This window comes from Uloborus diversus, chromosome 1, assembly GCF_026930045.1.
Source record: "Uloborus diversus isolate 005 chromosome 1, Udiv.v.3.1, whole genome shotgun sequence".
In the NCBI taxonomy this organism is placed as follows: Eukaryota; Metazoa; Arthropoda; class Arachnida; order Araneae; family Uloboridae; genus Uloborus; species Uloborus diversus.
The window spans coordinates 234,890,553-234,907,895 of record NC_072731.1 but is presented as its reverse complement, the minus strand read 5'-3'; the positions used below and the strand labels follow the sequence as shown (position 1 = coordinate 234,907,895).

At 32.8% G+C, this 17,343-nt stretch overlaps 1 protein-coding gene across 1 annotated transcript in view; it reads left to right on the top strand.

Moving 5' to 3' along the window:
• Window positions 1-17,343, top strand: part of LOC129219362 (nephrin-like) — an 80,020-nt gene that overhangs the window by 23,958 nt on the left and 38,719 nt on the right. The window contains exons 3-4 of the mRNA XM_054853739.1: window positions 14,202-14,312; window positions 16,780-16,983. Coding sequence (XP_054709714.1) covers window positions 14,202-14,312; window positions 16,780-16,983 — 315 coding nt within the window. The remainder of the gene's footprint in view (window positions 1-14,201; window positions 14,313-16,779; window positions 16,984-17,343) is intronic.

Here is a 17,343-nt window from a genome sequence, read left to right as displayed (position 1 = left end):
TTAATAAAACAACTTAGTTGGTTTTACTTGATATCTCACTACCTTTTAGGGTGGAAGTGAGACTTGGCATTTTTGTACAGTTTATGTTCTTGATGAGATCATTTATTCAGCTCCTAAAGCATTCTGAGATTGAAATCTACTATAAATTCTAGTGTCTAAGACATTTGTTACAATTTCTGAATTCTTTAATTTGCCAATAATTTGATATGCGTCAATAAACCATTTATCTTCTTTCTCAGAACACATAGAAACCATTTTTCACATCAAAACCATTCCCATATTATTGTGGTTTATCAACCAAGGTATTTCTAGTCCTTCATCTTTTTTTTTTAAAGTACCTGTCCAACTTCGTTCTTAAGTACGTAACTTACCTTCATACAAAAAGTTGAAAGAAAATCATTTTTGCTTTTCAGTTAGTTTTAAAATGTTTTCAGTCAAGAAAGCAGTGAAGAAAATACATGCAGCAGTTGCTACAGCAAATACGTTATCACCACAGAAACACAAAATAGCTCATCATTGCTCTAAAAATTTGACAGTGAGGTTGGATCTGGACTTCTATTTTCGAAAAGTTTTCCAAGGATTTTTGCTTTAGTTATCGTATCACCGTATATCATAGTATCGTATAACATACCACGTTCACTTCTTTTCCTATACAGTGCAAAATTTATAAAGTTTTTAAAGCACAAAATCGTCGTTATTCCTCCGCAACCCCCCCCCCCCCCCTCCTTTTTAATTTCTGACATTTAAAAAATTTAGAATGAAAAACGCTGGCGCCAAATCGGCCAGAGGCAAAACCGTCGCGCCGAATCGTAAAAAATCCGGAAGCATAATTTGTTATACGTTTCAAATAGTGCTCATTGTGTGTGTCAGGAAGGGAATGAATCTTGCTCCATCTTTCTAAAAGTTCTTTGAATTCAATTTTTGCCACGATATTACTCCACACAATATGTTTAATTGTTTCACTAATGCTTTCAGCAGCCATCATCCCGTGACTTGGGGCGAAAAGGCCCCAAGCAGTCTTGAATTTGTGTTGTTTATATCACTAAACCCAACTAGTCACGGATCAACGTATCAATAAATGCAAAAACTTGCCACCTTTCTGAGATCCATTTCCTCCCTTTACAAATGTACATTCAATTCCTTTCTCATTTAAAAGCCTTTTACAAGCACATTTAGTGGAACCCTTATGTGGTATAACCTAAGATTTTACGCTAAGAGGTGGGGTCAGCTGGAGAAAATTATGCTCATATACAAATATAAGAGATAAAACATAAACTTAACACTACATTGAAAAGGAATTTCAAATGGTGTGCATGATTTATTTTCAATGTGAACAATATTGAGCTTTTTCTCCTAAAATACAGTTGAATCTCGATAACGTAAACTTCCCGGGACTTAAATATGTTTTTCATGTTAACCTCATTTCATCTTATCCGATAAATTCATAAGTGATTGTTAACTCACGTGGTTAAACGAGTATTTTATGTCAAACTATATTTCGCGTTAAACGATTTTGTGTTAACTATGTTCGACTGAAGAATATTAAGGGGAGTCGGTACCCCCTATACCGTCAATGTTAATTTGCACAGGTTTATGTTCATTTTTCTGAATTTTTTTCTGCACCTTAAGTAGACTTTTTTCTCTATAATAAAGTAAAATTTTACAGAAAGAAAGTTTAGTTTTTTTTTTTAATTCTAATGTGTAAGTCACTATATTTTTTTCAAAAAATGACATTTTGCAACACCAAATCAGTTCTATAAAAATTTTTTTTCGAATATGAGAAAAATTTTACTTCAGTATATGCAATTAGATGTATGAAAAATGCGGTAAAAATTTCAAAGCCTATTGCAATTTAATTTCTTAGAAAAAAGAACATTTAGTTTAAAAAATACCATTTCGAGATATTGCAATTTAAAAAGGAAAATCATACCTCATCAAATAGGTTTATATTTTTTACAGCTTGTTTAAACTGACTTCTAATATGAGCACGATTAAAAATTTTGTATCATTAAAAAGGTATTGATATGTAGTTTCAAAATATATAAAAATCAAAAAGTTGAATCTTTGAAAATATTTAGGGTACTGACTCCCATTAACAGCGTTAATTTTTTGGTCAAACGAATTTCATTCGTTACTTTTTAAATATTGTAGGGATTGAACACTTTACTTAATTTTTATTTTCTTAAGCGGTACCATATACATAAGTTGGAGAATTTAACCCATATCCTCATATATAGTATAATAGTCGTAGTAATCGAGTAATGCTTCTGACGTCATCAGCAATGAAACTGGCACAACGGCACGATTATTTGATAATATGTTTTGGTAATGTTTGACATACAGGGCAAATGTTTTTTTTTTACAAGGCCGAACTGAATCAGGTAACTTAACTGTTTTACAGGTAAGACTGTCATTTCAGGAGAGTGAAGAAACGAAAAAGTGGTCAACAATGTACGCTATCTACTGGAGCTTAGGAATAATCCACTGAAGTTAGGGACAAAATGTCGTCTATCGAAATAACACCAAACAGGCAATTGCTTCGTTTTAATGTAGATGCAATTTTCATCCGTCATATCTTGACGAGAGATTTTCTAGTCATTAAGAAAAATCATAACGAAAGTACGAGGTCACATAAACAAAAATCTAATGAAAAACCGTAAACGCTAATACTAAGCCAATTAGCTGACATTCTTAAAGCGCAATCTAGGTGACTCTTTACCCTTAGTCTCAAGTTCTGACTAATTAAAGCGCACTTACTTTTGAGGTCACTTTGCATCTACTACCTTTGCCCATTTAATCCTAATTAATGACGACCGATAAAAGTTGCCACTTTAACGAACCATTTTCCTAAGCAACACAGTAGGGTCTCCCCCTTCACTATTAACAGAGGAATGTGAACATTTGGTTGTCATAGTTACATAAAGTTGAAGAACAAGGGAAAGAAAAATATGTCCGTTATTCTTCTGGAACAATGGCCGTTTGTTTCGCTGTTGCAAATGCAGCAAAATGCATTGCTACATTACAGAATCTTTAAGACCCTTAAATGAGAGCGAGTTATTCACTTCTGTACTTGAAGAGAAAGTAAGAAAAGCACTTTATTCAAATTAAAATGTGTAATTTGCACGTTTCGGCATGTTGACATTCCGAAGCTATGCAACATAGCTAGAACTTTGTAATTCTTGAAATGGTCAAAATAAACAATACACTGTTCGCATAAAACTAAAATTTCTGAGCAGCAATAAATACATTTTAATTAGCCATAAGATTTTTGGTGTGGTACAGGCAGTATTATAGATAAAGCTTTTAAATCGTTACTAGGTCAAGTTTTAAAAACACTGGTTTAGTAGATTTTTGTGAACTGAATCGGACATAACTGTCTACATGGTCTACAAATGAAACAAAATTACAAATATATTCTAAAATTGGATTACTTTACAGTTACAGTCCCAAATATGTAAATAATTAACACCTTTTTTTTGCATTCATACTTCAATTAATGAGTAGTCCTGAAGACATGCAGAAGCATCACAATATAAACTGAGATCGGTAGTCATCATATAATTTACTAGCAGTATCCACACGGCGATGCCCGAATTAAGAACATAAAGAAAGTCTGTTGAATAAAAAAAATGTACGCCCCCCCCCCTTCTGAGGAGAAAAAATCATTTTTCTTTAACTAAAATGCGTACGCACCTTTTCAAAAAACCTATCAAAGTTTTGGAATTTAAAACTATTTGCCAAAACACATAAAAAAGATTAACCAGTAGCTGAACTCAAAACTCCTTTAAATGTATAGTTCATCGCTTAACGCGCCAAGCAACCATGCCCTTAACCCTGCCTTTAAGCGAGTGAACCTATTTTGTTTCTGCAATGTTAAATGTTTCGCCAAAGGAAAAAAAAACAATACTATAATTAAAATCGTCATAAGAACCATTACAATTAACAATACGACAAATCAAATTATTTGCTTAGATGAGTAACTGTCTTTTACTATAAGACCAAAAACAAACGTTGAAGAAATAAGGAAAACAGAACCCAATAGAATCCTACAAAATCAAATTATTTACTTGATAAAATTGGATAAAAATGTAACAACGTTTAAAAGCACAAAAAGGATAAAAAGTTTATAAAAACGCAGACATGTTTCGGAGGCAATAGACTCCTTCCTCACTGCGAAATGTACAAATGGATGAATTAAGGTCGAAGGAGAGTTTAAATTGCGTAACCGGAAAACCAATTGACCAATCAGCTATCAGCGAGTGCTGAGGCAAAATATGACGTATTCTAACATGTAAGATTGAATAAGATTGGAGAAAAATGCGGAACAGCAAAAGACTCATTGCAAAGATTATTTAAGTTTTTATGAATGTAAAAGGATTCCAGAAAATCTAATTCACCTACTGTTGTAGGTCTGCAAATGATCTTGGCTTCCGAAAAGAGAAAATTGTGCCCTGTGTCCCAACAATGTTTGGCAATTGAAGATTGGTTCAGTTCCTGTTTTTTAACGTGGTTTTCATGTTTTTTCAAACGAAATTTAAGTGAACGCATTGTCTGCCCCACGTAACCGATATTACATTGACAAGGAATGTGATATATGCCCCACTGATCAAGTGATTGGATTGGGTCCTTCAGTTTGGAAAAAGAAAGTTTATTTATGGGTCTGTAAATTACACGAAAGTCAAATTTACTGATAATTCTAGAAATACGAAAAGAAATGTGTGGATAAAACGGTAAAACCACAAAATTTGTAGAAGAAAAACTACATATGCTGGAGGTTTTATTCAGGGTTGAAAGTTTGCAAAAAGCCCTGTCGATGACCTGAAGAGGTTGAAGAGAGGAAGAACAACCACTTGATCAGTGGGGCTTATATCACATTCCTTGTCAATGTAATATCGGTTACGTGGGACAGACAAGGCGTTCACTTAAATTTCGTTTGAAAGAACATGAAAACCACGTTAAATTTAAAATCAGTTCGTTGACCACAACAGTACCACAATAGTTTGGACGACTACGCATCCGAGCCGTTTGGTTCCTCGCAACTATGGCTACTCGCAACTACCGACACTGTCTGCCAGTGCCCTCTCGATGAGTTAACTTACCCCCACCATCTATTAGAAATTCGTATATCTAAACAAGAAATTAAAAATTTAGTTTTCAATTATAAATATTTCGGTTAATCTGATTTAAAATAAAATAGCTCACCGCCTTCCGAAATAAATAGACTATTGAACACAAAAATAATTTTTCAATTCGAGCCAGTAGTTCCTGAAATTAGCGCGTTTAAACAAATAAGCAAATTCTTCAGCTTTATATTATTAGTAAAGATTTGCGATGTTTTGAAATCAAAATTACGAAATATACAGAAATTGAACTTTGCTAATATTAAGATTCTTATGCCTCAATATCAAGGGGAAAATATAATGAAAAATCAATTCGTATTCAACAATTTATGAAATAGAATTTAAGTTTTGAGTACACGGGCGCTCCATAATTCTAAAAGGATTAGAGTAGAATTGCATATACTCATCCACGAATGATTATTCCTTATTTCCAAATTTATACTAAAATAAGGCAAGTCTGGCAGGCCTTTTAAACTTCGAAATAAAAAAGGGTCTCATAAGCATCAAATACATTACCATAGTTACTTCGACAAAATTACTTAACGATATTTTTAAAAAAAGAAATCTGCGGCTTTGTGACTTACTCGTGTTTTTTTTTTTCATTTTAAAGATAAATTACCTAAAGTGCGCTTTTGTGTGATATGATAATACCATTGAATTTAAGGAATGTTATTAATGTTATTTTTAAAATTTTAAAAGATGCAGAGTGATAAATTGATTGTCAAAACGTGAAGACATTTAATTAATAGACAAGTTAATAAAATTGGTTTAATTGTCTTCGACCCGTTGTAAAAAAATTGAATAAAAGCGTTCATTTTACGTTACTTCAATTTAGTACACTCTATTTTTATTACTTTTTTTCTCAAGTTTTTAACATTATATGGCGGTGTTCATAAACCCAAAACTAATGTAATTATTATTTTTTTAATGATGGATGCGTTTATGTTTTGTCGTATTTGTAATCATAACTCTGAAACATTAATTATATACCGATAATTACTTTCGTCCTTGCAATAAAGATTACTACGTTTCGGCAAAACTCCTTTTTAAGAAACATCTTTTAATGAATGTCTCCAAAAGTGTAAAAATAGGAAAATAATCCGTTCATCTCGAAATTTAAATTACTTTTTATAGTAAAAATTAATTTTCCAGATTGGATTCCAGGTTTAAAAAAAGTTAGTAACACGGTTAACGTGAATGGAAAAGAATGCATTAAAACTATTGAAAAAAATAATAACTAGAGATGCATCATTGTCATGTGGGAAAAAATTGTGAGCTTGTTTTATATTTAACTTTTAATTTTATGAACAAAACGATGTTGTTTAGCATTCAGTTTAATTTGGCACAATGATTATTTTTACAAAACGTCTCATGCATATTAACTTTTAATTTAACAACAAGTAATAAAATAAAATAAATATTACCTATTTATTTTATTTATTCTTATAAACAAAGAAAAAACGTTAAGTAATAAATATTTCTCCCATCTGAATATTACTGCTTTTTAGCAGTAATATTCTATTTTACAGAATTTAAAATATTGTACGTTATCTAAAATACTGAACTAAAGAGAAGTATGGGCTTTGGATGGCTGCTATAGCTTCTTAGTCAACAAGCCAAAAACTGGAATTTAGAAACGCGAGTAATTGTAACAAGTTTACGTTTAAAGAGCTTTGGAGCTGTTATTTTACACCCTGAATAAAAAAATTACTGACTATTCTTACAGCTTTAAATGGTATATTGTTAGGGGAGAGTGGCCAAAAGCGGATAGGCATTCTATGCATGCTGTAGCCATACCGTCGCATGGTGTGACAGCTGCAATGCATGCTTACGTCGTGTTTACCCGAAAACCCCGGAGTTTAAATCAGTCACAGCGAAGCGGCATGGCGTAACCAGGCATAAAATAAGAAAAATGGTACATGTATAAACAGAATAAAGGCATGTAACTTGTGATTAGTCGAAGACCAGTTTATTTCTTTAATGTCAATAATATTACGTTATTCTCACACCATCCGCCTACAAACTCCGAAGGTCATTTTGTTTGTTTCTTTTTTAAGTTTAAGGTTACAATTTCTGAAATGAAAAACGGGCCTTTGAACAAAGCAAACAGGGCAAAGCGGGTATAAGATTTAATCATATATTTATTTAAAATTTCTTGATATTACTTATTTAAAGGAAAAACATTCCTTGCGCATGCATTAATTCTAAAAATTCAACGACAATAAATTAAATCGCAAATATACGAATTATCAACATCTTCCCACTTTTGCGAATAGCAGAATTTTGCAACAGCCATTACATGAACGATTTTATGTTAGATCCAAGAAAGCATAAAATAGATATAGAAGACAATTTTGTGACGGCCACAACATACTTGTTGTTGTTGTTACTTATACCATTTGGATATCCGAGTCCGATTAGCAATGCTACTGGATTTAAGGCAGGGAGGTACAGCTTCCAATTTATTGAGCACCAATTTTCGTGGAAGTCCAGTTTGGCTCAGACAGCACGCGATAGATGGCAGCACCATCTATCAACACTTCGATAATTTAGAACCATACCAGAAGCAGAACAACTCTTGATTTAGGATCCCCAGAGGTATCGATTCACCTGGAGGACTTCGTTACCACGAGCACATTTATCATCCCCCAACTTTTGAACGTTCTTCGTTAACCTACCCACTTTGGGCCACCCTTCCCGATGTTTTAATAGTACTATTATATTTTTAATAGTTTAGTTTTGTCTTGTGGGATTGAGGCATCAAACCAAATTATTAATGCGCTTCGGTCACCATTAATGAACAAGGTAAACCCATTCCGGGTAGGATCTGACCTGGGACAATCCGGTCACAATTCCGAAACCATACCGATCACGCCACCATGTCCCCACAGCATACTTGTTTACTGCTTTTTTGTTCTACATTCAGTTAGTTTTCCTGTTTTGGATACAGTGTTGTTTTTTTTATTAAAAAAGCATTATTATTTCCTCAATTTCTTCAATTCCGCTCATTTTTCGGTAAAATTTCTGAGGACAACATTCAACATTTTGAATTGTTTAGTTGCTTAGTAGAAATGTTTCTTAGTGTATTAATCAAATTTAAAATAAGACGTGTAAGCTGGTATTAGCCAACGTTAAAACCGGTAAGAAACCACATGTACTTGCTTGGTGTGCCGTAAAGTGGGATTTCCCCAGGAAGTGAAATACAAATTAAATTCGGGAAGTTCTTCAAAATCCTTTTAAAATGGTTATTTTTTCGGTTTTTTATCTAAATGCATTCCCTAAACTATTTACGTACAGTTTTGTTAAATACTTAGTGAACTGATGTTTTATCACGTGATAGTATCGTAGTTATCAAGCATGTTCTATTTCAAATCAAAATTTATTTCAACAATTTATTTCAACAGACATAGTTTTAAGTTATATTTAGCACTGACTGCTTTAGACATTCTAATGTTGAACATAAATTGTTCCCAGAATACACAAGCCTTGCATTTCTAAAATTACACATGTAATGCAGCTATAAGCTTTTCAATTTTCTGGAATGGACTATTTAATCTGTTTAGCTTGTGATGACTGTCGAGGCGAATCGGGAACCAGATCTCAAAATGTATTTGAAAAGGGAATTCTATGTCAACATATAAGAAGATTTGTACCACAGTTCCCGTCCCGGCTCGTAGGCCCTAAAGCAGAGAATTGGTTTTGTTATGGAAAGAAAACAATTTATTCGAGAAAATTCGGTTGTGGGACTAAACTTTACCAAGACGGATATAGAGCTTTATCCTAAAATTGAACGCGAATATTTGTTTTTGTATCCTTCTTCTGTGCGTTTTAAGACATAAGCGTGTTCAAACTTTATCCATATCTAGCAAAATGCATTAAGAATTTTTACATATGTAAACACCATTTTCGCACGCAGGAAGCTATGAATGGGTCCTCTCGTAATTTTATTTGACTTTTAAACTTTTGCTTCAAAATATGCTTTATGCTTTCTCTGATCGTGCATTTTTTGTTATACGACATATGTACATTACTGTCTTTAAAAATATACATTTTTACTTAAAATATTTATTGCTATTGTATTTTGTAATCGGTACTGGTCAGCATATCAATTGGACTAACAATATTTAAAAAAAAACGTCTTATGAGAATGTGAAACAGCCTCTATTTACAACTGTACTGACCATTTTGGAGCTCGACTTGACCCATCATCAGAACGGATATTTTCTATATAACTTCTATGACGACGGAGTAAAAGGTAAAAAAAAAATACAAATGTGCAGAAATATGAAGAAAAAAAAAACGAGCTGATGTATGCATCACATTACTTCTTTTTACTCTAATTTAATGCCATTTTCTCATTATTGGCAGTTTTAATGTGATTCAATAGTCTCACTCTCTAAATATCACCAACCGTGACCAAACTGAAACCAGATTTTAAAAAAAACTGCCGAATTTGTCGCCAAGTTGGCGACAAAACTTGGCGACCAAAAGACTGGCAATGTATTGCCAAGTGTCCGCCAAATTATAACACCACTTGAGTTTACATCGAAATTAACAATGAATTTACCCCGAAAAGGGGCAAAAGACCCCCTTTGGAGCATCCGAATGCAACAAAAAAGGGAGGTGCACAACTAGACTCCACTAGGAGTCTAAGTACCAAATTTCAACTTTCCAGGGCATTCCGTTCTTGAGTTATGCGACATACATACACACACACATACATACACACACATACGCACATACGCACATGCATACGTACATACAGACGTCACGAGAAAACTCGTTGTAATTAACTCGGGGATCGTCAAAATGGATATTTCGGGTGTCAGTACGTTCCTAGACATATATCCACACAACATTCATTCGGGGGTGAGCAAAATGGAAATTAAGGCCGATTTTTAAGTGAAAATTTTTTCGCGAATAAAATACTTCCTTTTTTAAAAGGAAGAATATATATAATTATTCGCTATGTAAAACTCAATAACTACATAGTGTTTGTTGGTAGAGGCATTAGTACTGTAAAGTGTTTCAAACCACAATACCATTTCTCGTAACATGTGTAGTATTTGAAACTTCTCTTAACAAAATAAATAAAATTATACACAGATAAAGAATACGATTTTGGTGAAAAAATAAACAAATGGCTGTTTTTTATGAAAGACAAAATGTGTATATGTGTTACGTTAATGGTTGACGACTTATTAACAGTGAGTTGAGAGCGTAATATAAACTTAACCATTTAATTGTTTTCGAAATAACAGGTTAACAATTAAGTTTGAGTAGTTATTCTTTCAATTAAATCTGTAAACTATAATCAGAATACCAACCATTATACAAAATGAATGAGATTAATTTTACAAAACCTGATTTGTATACTAGAGTTGGTAACTTTTTAAGCGGCACCAATTTACCTGATCCATGTTTCACTCCATATTTTAAATGTTATTATTATGTTGAATCCAATGTTGTACTATAGTGATTTATACCATTCGTACATGTGACCCAAACTTTCATCTAGAGGATGCGGTTAAATTAAATTTAAAAATTAATCAAATACTTCGATCTTCTTTTGATTTTATTGAATTATCTCATTTAAATACAAATACATACCGCTTTGTAATCGCAGTAGAAACGACAGGAAACTCTTACTGTTACTCATTTAGCAGAAAAAAGGCATTAATTGAGAATTGTACCAATAAAAACGGTTCTAAAGGGAATAGGAGTAAAATTCACAAAATATTTTAAAATATTGTTAATTACACAATAATTAAAAACTCACCAGTTTGAAAATTATTTGACTCAGTAATTTTGGGCTAACAATACACAATAACGACTGACTGTCTAGCTAAAGCTGTCCATGTGATAGGGATCTTTAACACAAGCAGTGTAAGAGACCGAGCTGCAAAACTGATTTCGTCATCATGTCTATTTAGCTTGTTTTCCTTTTTTTTTTTTTTCATCCAAAGCAACTAACACATGCCAACTCTACAACTTTTTATATGACTAGAGACGTTAAATTTCCGAAAATTTTGAAACGGTGGAAAAAACCGGTTTTTTAACATTTTTTTTCGGAAAAAATTGGAAAAAACGGAAAAATTGATTTTTTATGAACAAAAATAGGATTTCTTAATAGCTCTGTATTCCTTGGAACATATAAAGAATTAAGCAATAAAAATGTATGCAATTCACAGATATTCTTTTTCTGTTTGACAGAAATACACATAGAGTTAAGTATAATTAAAAAAAATAATGTTTTATAACTGAGAGCTTTCTTGGTCAAACACCAGAAATAATTCAAGTCGTCGTTCAACCAGTAATATTGGGAAAGGTGTGTCTAATTATAGCAATGACATTTTTAGATTGCCTTGAAACTTGAAATAATAATTGTAGTTTTCGACTTTCAAACATGAATAATATTGTTTAAAAGAAAAATAAGTATGATTTCCCATCTTTACAATGTAACTTTACTGTTTGAAAATGAAAACTATTGAGTTTTGAATTTTTTTCCAATTCTGTCTAAGCCCAAAGCAAAACTAAATTGGTTTTTCTTTTTCTTTCCAACAAAAACCTCAAACTAAGACTGCGTAATGGTTTTCTAAAGGTGAACCAAAACTTAAACTGGAGTTTCAGTTTATTCATACGGCCGTGCTAAGCACAGTAGTAAAAGTAGTCATACTTGCACTTTTGGACAAAACTGACTTATTATAACCAAGTTTTTCTCTGTTTCGTATTTTACTTAATAAATAAAATGTTTTAGGGTCATTTGATCAGGAAGTATATTAAAAAAAAAAGACATATGAATCAAATATGTGGAAGAGCGAATTTTTAAAATACAATATCTCAGCTTGAACTCAACTGCAGATTCCAATTTTGTGCTTAGCACTGCAGTATACAGGGTACGGCAAAAAAAAAAAGAAAAATGCATCATCGAATGGAAGTCAAGTAATTTCATTTTAATGAGTGTCTTATTCATTTTTGTCTCTCACTTTATCAGAAAATAATTTATAAGATATCTCCTAGTTTATGTATTGTTTTTTTTTTCCTTTTCTTTTTTTTTTTTACAATTTTAAGCATAAGACTTGGTATTTTAAAGTTGTTTAACCAAATAGAATGACAAGTTCGTTTGCTTCCTGTGCCTCAGCAAACAGTATTTGGTGTGGTATATCGCTTCAAGTGGTTTGGAAGTTTAATGGAATCCTTGTTTTTCCTCGACAGAAGTCGTTTGTAAGATGGAATTTGTGACCGATATGTGCGACTAAGGGCAAAAGCAGCTCAAGCAGAAATTTTACGGGTTCCAAAAGTTCATGCATTCGTATGACTCCAAAGATGCCAGAAACGTTTGAGACGGGGCGCAAGTCCACGTTGGAAGAGGATACCTTTCACTGATTTACCGTTCAACCAGCTCATAACCCCCAGAACAATAGGATTTGGTCTCTAGACAATCCGTGCACCTTGGAAAATGTTAAACATCGCCAAAATCCGAAGTCAGGATTTGTCTGTGATGGAATCAGTACATGTGATAAAAAACCAGGAGGACATTTCAGATGCTGTTGTACTTCTGTGGAACTACGAGCACTTCAGCATAACAATGTGGACGGGACATTTCATTTTGACTTCACACCAGTTCATACGGCAAAAAAAAAAAAAAAAAAAAAAGAAAAAAAAAGTGGTGCAAGGCGCAGTGTTTTTGACATGATATCATTTTAGAGTGAACGCGTTACTCGCTAGAACTCAATCCAATTTATTACACTGTATGACCTATTTTAGAGTCAAATGTTTACCCTAAGCTACACATAAGCTTGAACTCTCTAAACCAATTGCTTTTATAGGGAACAGGACTGATTAAATACTTGCAGCCCTTGAATGAAAATTTCAATACGCAGTTGCACCTCTGTATTACTTGAAAGGGCGGCCAGTTTGAAACCAATTAATTTATTGATTGCTAAAGGTCTTCTCAGCATGTTATTTTTAGTGTTTCGTTAATTTATTTATTTTATTAAAGTTACATGGGAAATTACTTGCCCGGGTTTTTTGTCACACCCTGTACAACATTTGGTTCGTACAGTCAGCATAAACATAGTTTTGTGATTAAAGTTTAGCTTGTTTGTTTTATGAAGAAGGAAAATAAATTATTCACTAAGGATATTGGTTTAGTAAGTTTTTTGCAAAAAGAGTTAAATGTTTTTTTGATCTATATACAATTTATATTTTCATATAACAACTTGCATTACCAAAGTTAGACAGTATTTCAAGATAAAAGGAGAGGGTGAGGAAGAAAATTGCATTGAAATTTAAGTATAAGAAATTTCTAATCACTTTTTGCTGAAAATTTCAATTAAAACTTCCTGAAAAGTTGAAAAAAAAAATTTTTTTTTCAATTTTTCCGGAGGAAAAACACCTTTCTGAAAAAAAAAATCCAAAGGTTTTTTTTTTCGTTCTTTTTCGGAAATTTTCCTTTTTTTCCCCGACTGTTTTCATCTCTATATATGACTCTACAGCTCAAGAGTCTATCTCGTCATAACTGGAGTAAATCACTGCATCGCTACCGCAAAGACACTTGATGCCAGCAGGAGAAATGACGTTGACTTATGCCCCTTTTCTACGTTAAAGTCCAACGTACATAGCACCATTACGATCTTCAAAGTAAACGGATCTTCTCAAGCTGGATTACTAGCTTAGAAGGACACGAGCGAATATTACCCAGATAGAGGACTTAAAGGCTAAATTATGACATCCCTGTAAGAAGATGATAGATCAGTTCCTGTTCTGCACTTTATCATATGTTTCCCTCACCACAATATTATCCTTAGTCCTTGAAATAATTATTAAATATAACCCTAAAACACTTTCATAGGCCAAAACAATGTCATACCACAATTTTCCTAAAAAACTGTTTACTACGAAACTTCCTGAGCATTAAAAGAAATAATTTTTTTCCTGCGTTTTTAGGCGAGTAAGTATGTTACTCATTAAGTATAAACTACTGTTAAGTTGAATTTTTAAAATGATCAAAAATTAGACTGTCAAGTTAGAATACATAGTTTGCATTGTAGTTAACTAATTTTATATTTATCTTTGCAGTTCCACCTGGTGTACCAATAATAAAAGATACTAACGGAGAAGTATTGACGGGAATTGTAGGACCATTCAATGAGGGAGAAAGTTTACATCTGATATGCGAAACAGAAGGAGGTAAGTAGGAATTGAAACAAACGAAAAATAAATATAAACAAGACGCAAACTGAAGAATTTAGAATTATGTCAAGTATTTAAGATTTTAAAATTACGGAAACGCGTGGTTATGCAAACGAATTAACGAACACATACATAATATAATAAGCACAAATAAGCTGCTTCTTCATCAGTTTGCGGGAGCAGTATACCCTAAGCACAGCTTCGCAGTTTTCAGAACGCGTCGCGAGTCAGGAAGTCCTGGTAATCTAAATAAAAATTTAATTTTTCAACCACCAAAACTCTTTCATTTGTATAAACTTGATGAAAATTAAAAACATTTAACATCAAGAAAATGTGAGCAAATTAAATTTCTAGACTGGAAAATTTAATTAAGTTATATTCAAATGAAAGTAACTTCGTTATGAGAAAAAAACAAGAACTAGGCTCAGAAGTGCGTCTTTAACAAATTAACAATCATTATTTTCCTAGAGCATTTAGTTATTTTAATAAAACGAAAATTTCCTGTTTATTAACAATCTCTTCAAAACACGACGCAATTAAATGCCTGTCGAGTTATAACAGCAATTTTTATTTGCGTCTACGCCTAATTGAAACATTTGAGACCAATATTGATACTGTAACTAACTTTAATTTCTATATCCATGAAGCATCGTGTGTCTACTTCTTTACAGCATAAAGTATTTAACTTTTGGTTTATTAGATTGTTACCGTAAAAGAAGGGAAATGGAATTAGAAGAAGACAAATAATGCAAATTAAATTATAGACCACATTCGTATACAAAGATACCTATAAATAGAACGTTTAAATATAACCATAATTTCGTACAGAACTTAAAAAGCCGATTTTTCTGAACTCCAATGTTTGCACAATGTTAGCTAAGTGTGTCATTCTCATTCTATCTTAATTCCATTAAACTGTAAAATTTACCACACATAGTTTGAAGTTATAACAAGCATATCAAATTAATAATATATCTTATATGTAAAAATTCAGCTCTTACAAGGTTTGCCGTAGATCCCACCTTTTTTCTTTCTTTTTTTTGTGAGCATCGAAAAAATGAAAATAAGATTTGATGAGTCTAGTCATTCTACTTTAGAGGAAATGCAAGTTTTTTAGTTTAAAATTAGGTTGTTTATTCGCCAGTTATGAGCAGAACAGACTTTCATAATTGAGATATGTGAGCATTTTTACTTGACAGTCAAAAGAAAAATCTAAATATTAAACAAAAAAATCACTTATTTCATCGCATCACATTTTAACCGTTATCTTGTTGTAGTATTAAAACCACAGGTTTAATACTTTGTGCGCCTTAGCTTGCTCTGGACGGCAGCAACTTCACATTTGTCACAAGCACTGCCAGAATTAACAAGATTTGGGATCTGACGATAACAATCCTGATATCAATATTGCCTACCATAACAGGATTGGTATCATGCTAAAGCAAGAGTTCTGGGAAATTTAACCCCCAAAACTGCCCTTGCCGTAACCTTGGTACTAAATATTGGAAAGAACTCGTATCTTGTATATTACACTTATTATTTCTTTTAGTGTGGCTATATTGGAGTCAATTGCAAAAACCTTCTCTTCAATAAATCCTCACAGAAAAAAATACACTAACTTATTTATCTTTCCCAATCACCATTTTCAGTTTTCAACATAAGCGGCACCTACATTTGTTTTTACAAAACAAACTCGAAAAAAAACCACACATCAAATAAATGTAATGCTTTTTTATTTAGATTTTTAAACACTATACGTTATATATTTACACAAAGGTTTCTTTAACTAGCAAGCACACCATTCTGAAAAGAAAAACAGGTACAATTTTCAATTTTAAACACTCATCTTATAAGCAAACTATACATACATATACATGAAATGCACCGCCAGCTCAGTCATTTCCAGCCGAGGACTGCAGTTTCGTGCTTATTAGCACTCATTAGCTTCCTTAAGAGGTTTTCAATCTAAAGCTCAGTCACTTTCCTATGCCGGGCTGATGAGTACTAATAAGCACGAAATTGCAGTCCTCGGCTGGAAATGACTGAGCTGGCGGTGTATTTCATGTGTTTCTGCTTTAGCCCTGGCTATTGGGCGGTAATTTACTGAATATATCTACACATCTCTGTCACCATTTACCTTCTTAAGAAACTCCAAAGACTAATTTGTGTGCTGATTTGAAGCAACTCCCAAAATATTTAACATTTTCCTTCACGTCCTAATGAAGGATCGATCGTTGACTTTCTTTCAACGATCATCAAGCATAAAGCACTAAAACAAAAATTAACAAATAAACATTTATAATTTTTATGTGCCATGTATGATCATTTTTATATTTAGGCAAACTTTCTAACAAAATGATGCTACCTAACTTGTGTGTATGGGAATTCTTAATGTCAAGAATCTTTTTGCAGAACGAATTCACCAGCAGATGCTATGAGCTTATGTTGGATTCTTCTTTTATAGGGAAGCCTTCACCCTCACTCCTGTGGTACAAAGGGCGAAAAGTGATTGATGACAGCTACGAAATGATGTCTCCATTGATCACACGTAACGAACTAGTACTTTCGAAGTTGCAAAGAAAGGATCTGATGTCTACACTCTCTTGCCAAGCTGCGAACAACGACATTTCAAACCCGGTCCAGAGCTCCATATCATTGGATATGAATTGTAAGTACTTTTATTTTACGCATACATATTCTAGTTTTTAGTTTTATTTATTATTTTTCATGCTTAAGAGAAATTTGGACACTTTGAAGACATGAGAAAATTTTTAAGGTCCTTTTGTAATGCAGCTCAAGTATACAGTGCTGGTAAAAAAAAATACATCACCCTCGCATTTTCACAACTATGAGATTATGTGAGAAGTTTTGGTTGACCGATTAACAATGAAGGTTTTGAATTTCTGCCAAACTTATGAAATAAACATTTAACAGCAGGAATCCGATAATTGTTTACGTAGATCGGGGCTGTTTCCGGGCCAAGGCAAACTGTTGACTCCATGTTCATTTTTCCATTTCTGAACCTGGG